At 44.4% G+C, this 13854-nt stretch overlaps 1 protein-coding gene across 10 annotated transcripts in view; it reads right to left on the minus strand.

The window, feature by feature from the left end:
• The window catches only part of gabra2b (gamma-aminobutyric acid type A receptor subunit alpha2b), a 99426-nt gene that overhangs the window by 16836 nt on the left and 68736 nt on the right, over positions 1–13854 (minus strand). For all 10 annotated transcript variants that reach the window (XM_082177055.1, XM_082177058.1, XM_082177056.1 and 7 more), the window contains one exon: positions 12806–12958. In XM_082177055.1, the coding sequence (XP_082033181.1) occupies positions 12806–12958 (153 nt within the window). The remainder of the gene's footprint in view (positions 1–12805; positions 12959–13854) is intronic.

Consider the following 13854-nt stretch of genomic DNA (forward strand, 5'->3'; position numbering starts at 1 on the left):
CGCCTTGAGATTGGTAAGCCAAGGCGATGGCATCCACTATCCAGTGGGCCATCCTCTGCTTGGAGACAGCCTTTCCCTTCTGCTGGCCTCCGTAACAGACAAAGAGCTGGTCTGAGGTCCTGATGCTTCGAGTTCTGTCCACGTACATACGCAGAGCGCGAACGGGACAGAGCAAAGCCAGGGCTGGGTCTGCCTCCTCCAGGGGCAGCGCTTGCAGGTTCACTACCTGATCTCTAAAGGGAGTGGTAGGAACCTTGGGCACATAGCCAGGCCGGGGTCTCAGTACAACATGGTTGTCACCCGGCCCGAACTCTAGGCACGATTCGTCGACCGAAAATGCTTGCAGGTCCCCTACCCTCTTGATCGAAGCCAGTGCAATCAGCAGCAAAGTCTTCAAGGAGAGAAGCTTTAAGTCTGCTGACTGCAAAGGCTCAAAGGGAGCATCCTGAAGTGCTCGAAGCACCAGGGAAAGGTCCCAAGAGGGTATGGAGGGAGGACGAGGAGGATTTAATCGTCTCGCCCCCCTAAGGAACCTGACGACCAGGTCGTGCTTTCCTACTGTTTTGCCATCTATGTGGTCATGATATGCTGAAATAGCAGCAGCATGTACTTTAAGGGTGGAGGGAGACAGCCTTCGCTCCAACCCTTGCTGCAAGAAGGAAAGCACTGACCCTATCGAACATCTTCGGGGGTCCTCTCTACGGGAGGAACACCACTCGACGAACAGGTTCCACTTCAAGGCGTACGCACGTCTCGTAGACGGCGCTCGCGCAGAAGTGATGGTGTTAAGTACCTCTGGGGGTAAGTCACCTAGAACCTCCGCGTCCCGTCCAGGGACCAGACATGGAGTTTCCAGAGGTCCGGACGCGGGTGCCATAGGGTGCCCCGTCTCTGAGTCAGAAGATCCTTCCTCAGAGGAATGGGCCAGGGAGGGACTGTCACGAGGAGCATGAGTTCTGGGAACCAAGTCCGGGTGGGCCAATAGGGAGCCACCAGAAGGACCTGCTCCTCGTCCTCCCTGACTTTGCACAGGGTCTGTGCAAGTAGGCTCACTGGGGGAAATGCATATTTGCAGAGGCCCCGGGGCCAGCTGTGAGCCAGTGCGTCCGTGCCGAGTGTTCCCTCGGTCAGGGAGTAAAACAGCTGGCAGTGGGAGGTCTCTGAGGAGGCAAACAGGTCTACCTGAGCCTCCCCGAACTCTCTCCAGATCAGCTGAACCACCTGGGGGTGGAGTCGCCATTCTCCCGGGAGCACAGCTCGTGATAGCTCGTCGGCCACACGGTTGAGCACACCGGGGACATACATGGCTCGAAGCGACCTCAGACGCTTCTGACTCCAAAGGAGGAGATGGCGGGCGAGTTGCGACATGCGACGGGAGCGTAGACCACCTTGACGGTTGATGTACGCAACGGTCGCAGTGTTGTCCGTACGGACCAGCACGTCTCTGCCCTGTAGCGGCCTTTTTAGGCGGCTCAGAGCGAGACGAACTGCTAGCAACTCGAGGCAGTTGATGTGCCAGTGCAGTTGGGGGCCCGTCCACACCCCTGATACTGCATGCCCGTTGTACGTGGCACCCCAGCCGGTGGCAGAGGCATCTGTGAATACCACAGCATGCCTGGACACCTGTTCCAAGGGGACTCCTGCCCGAAGGAACGAGGGGTCTGACCACGGGCTGAAGGTCTGGCGGCACGCCGGTGTGATTGCCACCCGGTGAGTGCCGTGATGCCACGCCCATCTCGGGACTCGGCCGTGAAGCCAGTGCTGAAGCGGTCTCATATGAAGCAGCCCGAGCGGAGTTACCGCTGCTGCCGCTGCCATATGCCCCAGGAGCCTCTGAAAGAATTTCAGTGGGACCGCCGTCCCTGTGAGACGCGCTGTCTGGGCGACCGAATCCAACTCCATACCGAGATAAGAGATCCTCTGCACGGGGGCGAGTTTGCTCTTCTCCCAGTTGACCTGAAGGCCCAGCTGGCTGAGGTGCCTGAGCACGAGGTCCCTGTGTTCGCATAACTGATCTCGAGAGTGTGCCAGTATGAGCCAGTCGTCGAGATAGTTGAGAATGCGAACGCCCTGTTCTCTCATGGGAACAAGGGCCCCCTCCGTGACTTTCGTGAAGACACGAGGAGACAGGGCCAGCCCGAAGGGCAGGACCTTGTACTGATATGCTCGACCCTCGAACGCAAAGCGCAGAAACGGCCTGTGTCGAGGAAGAATCGAGACATGAAAGTACGCGTCCTTCAGGTCGATCGCTGCAAACCAATCTTGGGGACGGATGCATTCGAAAATGCGTTTCTGCGTAAGCATTTTGAACGGTAGCTTGTGAAGGCTCCGATTCAAAACTCGCAGGTCCAAGATCGGTCGTAACCCACCACCTTTCTTGGGTACAATGAAGTAGGGACTATAGTGCCCTGACCTCATATCGGCTGGAGGGACCGGCTCTATCGCGTCCTTCGCCAGTAGGACTGCGATCTCCGCGCGCAAGACATGGGCATCGGCTGCTCTCACTGTAGTGGAGTGGATGGCCCGAAACTTGGGGGGACGCCGGGCGAACTGAATCGCATAGCCGAGCCTGATGGTCCGAATGAGCCAGCGAGACGGACTGGGGAGCGCTAGCCAGGCTCGCAGAGACCGTACAAGCGGGACCAAAGGGACCGTAGGCGTACCCGGAGTGGGGCAGCGAGGTGGAACACAGGGGCTCGGCTCGGGAGGCTCTCTCTGGGAGGCGGCCCGTAGCGGAGTCTGAGTGTGCTGTGCAACACTTACCTGGTTCCACGAGGCCGGAGGTGCAGGAGGCGGCTTGGTTGCGTTCTCGAACTGCACACTGCTGCCTGCTGGCGATAGAAGAGGCGGATGAGAGTGGTGAGGATTCTCTCCCCCCACTGCTCTCCGGGCCCTCTTCGGACCCAGAGACGGAAGAAACTGCTCTTTTATTGAAAATTTGGGTACCGCTGGTTTTGAGGCAAAAGGAAACAAAGGATTTTCCACCCGGCCCTCTTCCGGGGGATGGAGCGATGCGGTCATCGTCTCCTGGAGAGCAGTCCCTGCCATCTCTGGGTCGCCCGTCCTAGGGCCGCTTGCTCCTGGCTTTGCCGCCCTTCTTAGCGGGGTCCTGGACGGGCGGGGCGGCCCGCCTGCGACTGGCTCCACGGCGCCGTTTAGATGGAGGCTGCTGCGGCGGCGCGGGAGCAGGGGCAGACGCAGGAGGCCGCCCTCGGCGACGAGCAGACTGAGGGGCCGCAGGCGGTGGGGTGGGAGCAGCAGCTGGCCGTCGCGGCAGGATGTGTCTGATGGCCTCAGTCTGCTTTTGTACAGCCGAGAACTGCTGGGCGAAGTTCTCGACCGCGTCGCCGAAGAGGCCGGTCTGGGACACGGGGGAGTTAAGGAACCGGAGCTTGTCGGTCTCCCTCATGTCGGCCAGACACAGCCAGAGATGGCGTTCCTGGACCACCATGGTGGACATCGCACGACCCACCGACCGCGCGGTCACCTTCGTCGCACGAAGCGCGAGGTCCGTCGCGATACGAAGTTCCTGAAGAACTTGGGGATCGTGACCACCCTCGTGCAGGTCCTTCAGTGCCTTGGCCTGATGGACCTGCAGCAACGCCATAGCGTGCATGGCAGAGGCGGCTTCCCCACAGGCCTTGTAAGCCTTGCCGGTTAAATCCGACGAGTACTTACAGGCCCGGGAAGGAAGACACGGTTCTCCACGCCAAGTGGAGTTAGGGCACAGTTGCATCGCAACGGCCCGTTCCACTGGCGGGATACGCGTGTATCCCTTAGCCGCCCCGCCATCAAGGGTGGTGAGGGAGGAGGAACCACTGGGACGGTTTCTGGCAGTGAAAGGTGCCGTCCATGTCCCCGTAAGCTCCTCATGCACTTCCGGGAAGAAAGGCACTGGGGTGGGTTGCTGAGAACCAGCACGCGCCACCCCGAGATACCAATCGTCCAACCTCGAGGGTTCGGGACACGGTGGAGGATTCCACACGAGCCCGACCCCTTTGGCGGCCCGGGAAAGCATGGCCATCATCTCCGGGTCCGTCTCAGGCACCGCTGGCACACCCGAAGGAGGCAGCGGTGCCGAGTCGTCGTCCGCAGAGAGGTCTGACCCACCCTCCGATGCAGCGATCGACATCTGGTCTTCAGGGGGAGCCCCAAAGGAGACAACCGGTACACACCGCGAGGATGGTCCAGCTTTCTCCAATGGGGGCTCCACTGGCTGCGGAGCATGAGAGGGGTGAGGGTTCCTAGGGGGTTGGTTCCCCGAAGGAGACGCGCTCACCGTAATCCTCAGGTCACCCGTGTCACTGCCCGAAGCAACCCTCTGAGGAGGATTGGATCGAGGCAGAGGCACGGGGACTCCGCCCCTTTGCAGGAACGTGAGTCTCGACCGCAGCTCCGCGATGGTCATCTTCCCACAATGGGTACATGACTCATCCACCAACGCTGCCTCAGCGTGTTTAATGCCCAGACACACGAGGCAGCGTTGGTGACCATCCCGTGAACCCAGGTAACGACCGCATCCAGAAACACACAGATAGAAAGTCATCTTTAAAAAGACGCTCTCTATCTGTGTAAGCTCTTTTAGGGACTGCTCTCACTGGTGCTGAAACACGCAGGGGAACAGTCACTGCGAACACAGACAGGAATGTGCACCTGTCTGTGCGCTGTCTCTCTCTTACCAGCTGTTAGAACAGCCTTTGAGCGCTCTAATGGCGCACCTTACCAGCTGTTATAACAGCTTTTTTTGTTTGCTCAGTATGTAAAACAAAAAAAGACAGAGAAGGTAAAGAGAGAGAGAAAGAAGACTGCTCGCGCTGCCGTGCTGTAACGCCCGCACCGGGAAGGAGAGGTCCGAAAAGGCTTGTCTTGTCACTCTGTTTGTAGAACGCATCGAAGTGCTTGGCTCCGAAGCAAAAAGCTGAAGTGCAATCACACCAGCTGCTCGTTAAATACCCGCGCTGCGAGGCTGCGCAGCTGATGCAAATGATTGCACGCCAATGTGTATTGGCTTGTTTTAGTTTCACTCGAAGTAGATTGGCCTCTCTAGCGAGATTCCTATTCGTCGTTCACCACGACGTACGTCGTAGTGACCGGACGATAGGGAACCCAAGTTCGACCTGAAACAAGGTTTTCATGAGCGCAAGAGATCTTTATACGTGTGGAGCAACACACCAACCGCAGGAGAAAGTATTTTAACATCACAAAAATGACATACTTCACCTCAATGACTAAACGTCTCTAAGGCTTGAGTCTGTAGGGTTGTCCCTGTTGTTATATATTTGGTATGCCACATACTTTCCAGTCTTCGGGCTTCTAATCGACCAAAAACACTTGGCCTCTAAATGCCTGAATCGCTCTCATTCTTTCGCATTTCTGTCCCTTTCTTAGAACTCTGCTGTGTTTACTGCAAAATGAAAGTATTTTTAGAAAGCGCCCTGTGAGTTACAAGGAAGGGCTTGAATAATTCTGTTTTTGAGGGAATAATACAACAAGATGACAGCCTTCTTTGGTCGGGGACCGGAGAGACAATAACCTTAATGAGAATCCTCGGGCACTTTCACGACTTTTAGTGTGCGATGCTCTGAACGCTCCCAGCTGAGACTCAGTGACATCGTAAAGGGATTCTGGAGAGGAACCTGTTCCTGACTCCTGCTTGATCCGGGTCTGCAGTGACAGATCCACCTGACAGACGGCAAGCTTGGGGACTCCGACTGCGACCATGCACGTAAACAAATGCCTCCAATTAATTTCCATCGCCGTCAAACTCTTCAGTATTCAATCCCGGGTGGGACGAGCATGACAGCAGCCAGCGGATGTTGGTTTGAAACGGTTTGACAACCAGAGAGCAGCAGATGAGGAGTTTTGGATGGATCACTTTACCTGACTATCAGAAATCTTGAGGCAAAATGCAGGTATCCATCCACTGATAAAGCAGTGACAACACATCAGTCATAAAAAAAGACACCACAGTGAAAGTGAAGAGTGAAAGAGGTCAGTGACCGCACACAAATGATGCTTTTTTAAATGGCCATTTTAAATAATATTCCAAATCATAAGAAGTGTATTTGTTCAATATGCAAACAAATAGAACAAGTTTACACAGGAACTGGAGATATTTACCCATTAATCTCATTAGGCCTTCTACTCAAAAGTATGGCTAAAATAAGTGGTTACTAGACAAGTGTACTAGTTTAAAGTGTCACAGTTGGTAAATAAATAATAAAGTAATATTTATAGAATACAAATTGACAGTAAAAAACATACCCTTTTTATATTTAACATCACAACAGTCATTAATCATTTAGTTTAGGGTTTAAATAAATACAAGTTTAAAGTGTGCTAGTTATGTGATTATAATTGTAATACATTAAACAATATTTATATATTAAAATTTGATATTTTGTCATATTAAACATCACAACAGTCATTGATCACTTAATTTGGGGTTTACATAAATAAATAAATAAATACAAGTTTAAAGTACAACCCTTATGTGATTTATAATTTTAATAAATAAAACAATGTTTATATAATAGCATTTTACATTTTTGTAATTTGTTTATTAAACATCACAACAGTCATTGATCACTTAATTTAGGGTTTAAATAAATAAATAAATAAATACATAAATACATAAATACAAGTTTAAAGTACAACACTTATGTGATTATCATTTTAATAAATAAAACAATGTTTATATAATAGCATTTTACATTTTTGTAATTTGTTTATTAAACATCACAACAGTCATTGATCACTTAATTTAGGGTTTAAATAAATAAATAAATAAATAAATACAAGTTTAAAGTACAACACTTATGTGATTATAATTTTAATAAATAAAACAATGTTTATATAATAGCATTTTACATTTTTGTTATTTGTCTTTTGTAAAAGTGTGCTAGTTATGTGATTTATGTAATTTTAATAAATTAAACACTATTTTTAAATATTAATAGTACATAGTATAATAGTATATTAAATAGTATAAAACTATTTATACTATTAATAAAATTCGATTTTTTTGTCATTTGTTTATATTAAACACCACAACAGTCATTTATCACTAAATGTAAGGTGTAAATGAATAAATAAATAAATAAATGTGCACTCATTTAAAGTAGAATATAAATGAAGACATGGTAGATTAAAATTGATTTAATATTGACTGTATTATACAGCTGTATAGGGAGCAGTAAAGAAGCGTGGAGAGCCTGATCGCCTGGGTAGCAGGTGATTTGCTTTCTGAAGAGTTCAAATGTTTAATCATCTTTCGTAGAGACGCTGTCAGACACTAGACTGCATGATGGAAAAGGATCAGTTATGGCATGGAGAGAAATGTAATCGAACACACTTGAACACTTCAGGCAGATGAAAGGAGCTCCATACTGCCTGCCTGCCTCCAACGACTTCAAAAGCTTCTGTTGTCACTTTAAAGAAAGCAAAACACCATCTGAAAAACCATCATCCTAAATTTAGGTTATAAAATGGAATGGTGACCAACAGAATTCTATGTAATTATTTTTCAGCTTCCATCAAGTATCATTATCGACTGAGCTGCAAACAAACCTATAGCTGATACCATTCATAATACATGGCGAGACCAGTCACTTTCTTCTCCGCTGTCAAGTTAAAATGCTTTCATTTTCTAACAAAAATGAACATTCTATTTCACTCACTTACACTCAAAACCATAATACTTTTTTATTTTTATTTTGCGGAGCACAAAAGATGTTTTTTTTCCATTCAACAAAAAAAGTAAATGTGTATGAACGTGCTGTCAATCTAAAAAAAAAATAAAAATCAATAAGAACAAACAATGTATCACTGAATTAATCCACATGACTCATGCACTAAATTCCAAGTCCTCTGAAGTCACATGATAGTCATTTATTCACATTTATTTACTCAAAATTGCCAATCATTCACAACATGTGAAAAAACATTTTGGCATCACTGTCATCAAACCTGGTGCAATGCGTTTTTAACACACCATATTTGAGCTGAAGATTTGACAGTTGTCGCCGATGGCAAGATTTTCCACAAACTACGTAACTTTGCCGTGTTCCTCACACAAAGCTATTGCATCACATCAGAAGACTAGAGAATATAATGCATGAGTCATACCGACTGCTTTAATGGTGCTTTTTTTTGTTGTTATTTTTGGAGCTCGAAAGCCCCAGTCCCCATTTCGAAAAGCACTCTGGGCGTTCGGCAGTGTAACTACCAATGTGTTTCACGGAAGAAAGAAACTCTTCTGGGTTTGCAACAACACGAGGGTGAGCAAATGATAGCATTTTCATTTTCGGTTGGACTGATCCTTTATTACTTTGTGTTTTTCAGTGTGTTGCATTACTAGTGTACAGCGTACGTACAAGCGTCATAATAAAGTATACATTAGATAACACTCCGTAGCCATTTAGCCCAGAGCAAGTTTTCAATTATGCAACTCTCGACCGCCTTCATGCACATCTGAGCTCCATTTTAATGCCATTCTCTCTATTTCAACTTTAATATCTTGACACATCATTTAACTCTAATAAGCTATACACAACATGCTAACGATTCATGTGCTGCTCTACAATTAACGTGAGGCATTAATGTACTGACGTTTTAGCGTTATTGTTTGGAAATACAATATCTCTTTTGGGAACGCTAGCTCTCTGAACATGTGCCTTATGGAAGGTTGTTTAAAGGCTGTTTAATAGACAGACAGAGTGAGAAAGATAAGAGACAGAAAGAGGCCGGGACAGCTGAAGAACTGCCAGAAAGACTCCAGGGACAGAGAGAGAAACCGACGGTAGAATAAAGACAAAGACAAAAAGAGAGACAGACGGAAGGGGCAGAAAGACATCTGAACCTATGCCAGGAGGGCTCATCTCCTCAACATTACCTGCTTAGCAACACAGAGCTCAGGGAATCTCCACAGTAACCGAATTGTTCCGTACCTGAGCTCCATAAATCCTCACAGAAATGCCCAGAAAGGACCGGCTTCCCCGTTAAAGTCTCTAATCTGGGGCAGAAGACTCTGGAGCCAGAGGCTCCCAGGGCTCCTTGTGAATTTTATGGCTTGAAGGTCAATTCAGCTTCTTCAGCTACAGTAGTGTTTCTCACAGTCCTGATCCTGGAGTACACCGGCAATGCACATTTTGTATGATTTCAATACTTAAAGTTAGAGTTAAGCGGTTTTGCTGATTAATCTGCACAGATTACCGATTACTGGAACATTCGGTTATCGGTAAAAATCCATACCGACTGTTTTTACAGGGGTTGCGTTTGTTTGCTGGAGCGGCTGAGAAGGGTCCACTGTCATTAAACAGTACGAGAGCGGCCTCTAGAGGTCAAATAAAACCATCACTGACGCCTCGTGGAGTTTGTTTTGACACGGAGCGGACACTTCAGATGCAGATTTAAAACAGACAATGAAACGGTATGTATACAGTACACTACGGTACGTGTTTTCATATCATTATAAAGTAATTAATTTGTTGACTAGATGCTGTATTAGTGGAGAACCGCAGTATGTTGGCCTGAGTAACCAGAGAGGACACTAACTAATACCTCAAGCGGTTAAAACAATGTGACAAAAACACACACAAGCCGACCCAAATGTTTAATGTCACGATTGTTACCATTTATTTGCATTAGTTTATAATTAGCTGGTCGCTTTTATGCATTCGTTAGCGATCGAAGTTGCATATTAAAAGCTAGTGACATGAGAAAGAAAACTGTATCGTCATCCGATAGAAACACATTCGATTTCAGTTCTTTTTTCATCGTCACAGTAATACATATTTTGTTATTTTTATTAGATAATCATTAATAGTTTTAAAATAGTAAGAAATAAAGTGTGAGAGTATACAAATGTGTGTCTAATTTCAATGCTATGGCGTTTGTGTAGATATTTAAAGATGGCCATCTGCAAGCATGAATGTTTGGATTTGTATGAAATTGTAACACTTTACAATAAAGTCAATTTGCAACATATTAATAAACAAGGTTAATAAAAGTATTGTTCATTGTTCATTTTGATATTTACTAATACATTTTTACATTTTAAAGTGGTGTCTCTTAACATTAGTAAATGCAATTTGGACTAACACAAATTATCAAGATATAATTAATGTAATAATATTTTTTTATATTTAAAAAGATTTCATGGTTCAGTGCTGTTTTAAAATTTTTGTAATAATGTTCAGCAGTATTTTATGTGTTATGCCGGTTATCGGCCAGGGGTGCGTTTCCCAAAAGCATCGTTAGCAAACTATTTTCGCAAGTTCTGTTGTTATCAGCATCGTTCAACGAGTCTGTGTTTCCCGAAACCATCGTTTTAACGAACATTCGCAAACAGCATCGCAAACTTGTGTAGTTGGAACGACAGCTCTCGACTTCTGGTTAGAAGCATAGTTTCTAGTTTACATGACATGTGGACTTAATAAATCCTTATCTTGAGCAAAATAAGCAAGCTGACATTCATCACAACCTGTGTCTTTAATTTAGAATACATACAAATATCATTTACGTCTTTTAGTTTTAGAGTGCGCATGTGCGAACGTGCTCTACTATGTAAGAACGAGCCTATGATTGAATCTGGAAATAAAGCAAAATAACTGAGAAAAATGAGAAATAGTCCTCAGATGTCATGTCTGTAATTTATAGCAAAACATCTAGCGTTAATTCGATCTCAAACAGATTCATTAAAAGAAGTTATTACTCCACCACGTGCGTGACGTCATAAACCAACGTTGTTTAACGACCACTTTGCGACAATACGGTTTCGGGAAACAGTCGTGACTAGCTAGTTGATTTCTTCAACGATGCATCGTACTATGGTAGTTAATCAGCGAGTAACGTTGTTGTTCGGGAAACACACCCAAGAGTGGTCCAACCTAGTTATCGCTATCGGTAAAATCCACTATTGGTCGACCTCTACTTAAAATAACCAATTTAGGTCATAGAGGCTCAACTAATTAACTACAATCAGGTGTACTGGTATATTGGAAAACATGTTACAGTTTCTAGAATAAAAAAAAGTCATACTTTCGTATTTCATGGCCATGGCTGTACCCACCATTGAGGTCCGGGCCTCTGTATTTTGCAAAGATATCAGACAATGCCAAGATAACGGACTTTCTGAGCTGATCATACATAAAGTCTGGGATTCAAAGTGTCAAATTGTTGTTGATTTTTTATTTTTTATTCTAAAAAAAAAAAAAAAAAAAAAAAAAAATGTCTGCATGTTATACTTTCTAAGATAGTAAAACTGGTGGTAACTTCACTTTAATTTCCACCTGAATGTGTAACTATGACAACACATACAGTCTGTATATCTATTGTTAGAATTGTAAATCTAGACTCAATCACAGCCATGTCAATTTTAATCTAAAATCAAACCTTCATTCAGTTCAGTGTGACCTTAGTCCTCCATTAATCTGTCACAGTAAATTAATTTATGCAGATTTTCTCCATCAGTTCGGCTGGAGGCCAACAGTGCGTCATAAACCCAGTAGAAGTCAGAATATCAGTTTTGCAACAGCGAATGTGTGGAAAGATTTTAAATGTAATCAACCATTTCATTGAAACCTCAACATATTACACGATAAACACATCACTGATCATTACGTTCCATTTATGATATTAACTCTTTCCCCTCCATTGACGAAAATGTCCATCATTTATGAGACAATGCTTCCCCCGCCATTGATGGAAATTCCCGGCATTCCATGTTTTCACTGTTATTCTGTAGGGGGCGCTATGACACATCTTCTGAAAGAGTACTGAATCTCCAGATCAAAAGACACGTGAAGATGATGCAAAAACAAGCGATAGCATACGTAAGCAGATGAATATGTAAAATAACGCGATCATCAACATTAAACAACATATAAATCAAAACTGCCTAATGTTACTGAAATGTTGACCCAGGACAAGCTACAGAACTGTGAAGCTTTAGGGGTGTTGAAGGACTCGATCTACTCCATCTGTGTTTTGATCATCGCTCTGAATCCCATCCAGACGTAGTCTTTGACAAAAATGCAAATGTTGCTTTTTGTGAAACATATTCAAGTGTTGATTAAAAAAAGGAATGCATTAATCTAGAATACATTTTTTATTTTATTTTTGAAAGCAGAGGGTCTATTCGAGCCTTCTTTTGATATATTGCATTCAGATATTAATACAACAACATATTCTAGGGGGCCATGTAAGTTTTGTGAAAATGATCAAAAAAGCTGGCAGTGGCTGAGAGAGTTAAAACACCTCACATTTGAATTGCAAGCAACAATACACCATAAAAGTATGCATCAAGGAACCATAAAGAATGTGTTTGTATTTTCATCCAGATAAAATCAAAGAGGAACTGCATGCTCACTGAGTTCCCTTTCGAGAGCGGTAACTCTACATTGCGTAGCTACGCTGTGGGAACTCCTCCCTTTCCACTTTTGTTGAAATCTTATGGGCTAGCTTGGAACAGCTGGCCAATTTTCTCGAAGTATGCAAATACTGACAGGCTTGCAGGCGATATAAAATGCATGGGCGCGACAATTGCGTCAGAATCACGACTGAACGCTTGCACAGCTGATCAAACAGCGACCACACCGGCTAACACTATGTCTCGTTCCCGCCTCTCAGGGAACCGAGGTTACGATAGTACCGGAGACTGGTTTTTTTTTCTTCGCAATTGTATTATTATAGTGCCATATGTCACGTCTCCGAAGTAGCGTCCAGATTTTGAAATATTCCCAAAAACCAAGATCAATCTGAAGTTTGTGAGTAAATTGGAGATTCACTCAGAGATTAAACTCACCAAAAACAGTTCGGGCCGGAACAGACTCTCGGTTCAGCCAGAAGGACACCTGGGATAGGATGACGGTCATGATGCACGGCAGGTACGTCTGAATCACAAAATAACCGATCTTCCTCTTCAGGTGGAAGTGGGCCGTCATCACAGTGTACTCACCTGTGGGGGAAACAGAGAAACTTATGGGAACCAGTCCAAAATAAGATTCAAATAGGCTTTGTTGAGTAAATAACAAAACACTGGAGGGTATCAGATTCACAACATAATGCATGAATCGTAAATACTAAGAGATGTGAGCGATTAAAATCAGACATACAAGTGGTTACTTGAAAAAAGCTCAGTGACAGTCACATTCAAAATTCATTCATCAAATGTTTATCAGTGAATCCAGAAGTTTTTCTACAAAAATAAACTGGATAAATTTACATGCAGATATTTGTTAAAAAAAGATATCGTCCTCTTAAATACTATATTTATGTAGTCAAAGGATTGGCAATTATTTAACTCCTATACAGTTTCAAAGCTTCGTAAAAACAAGGATAAAAGGATTTAACAAATATGAATATCAAGATCATGATGGATCTCAACTTTAAGTTTCACAGAGAAACTTGCTAATGCATGATACCGCAAAGCGCCAAATATGCAAGGGACAAAACAAGTTTCATGATCAGTAAGAAATATTTATGGCTGATAAAATTCCCCAATTCAGTCACCATCAGCAAGTGTTACTCAATATTTTGATAGTCCACTTTAGACATTCTATTAACTATAAGTAACTTTGCAACTACATGTCAACTAATTCTCATTAGAGTATTAGACTGTTAGGTTCAGGTTAGTATAATTAGTTGACTTGTACTTGCAAAGTGACTTATAGTCAGTGTAATGTCTGTTGGGGAGCATCAAAATAAAGAGTTAGCAGATATTAAGCAGACAGTCTACTAATACTCTGATGAGAGTAAGTTGACATGTAGTTGCAAAGTTAAAGAGGACAATCGATAGAAAGTGTTAGCAAATCTAATTTTGGATCCTGATGGGAAATCATAAGAAAAGATTAA

This window comes from Leuciscus leuciscus (genome assembly GCF_965113295.1).
Source record: "Leuciscus leuciscus genome assembly, chromosome: 8".
NCBI lineage: Eukaryota > Metazoa > Chordata > Actinopteri > Cypriniformes > Leuciscidae > Leuciscus > Leuciscus leuciscus.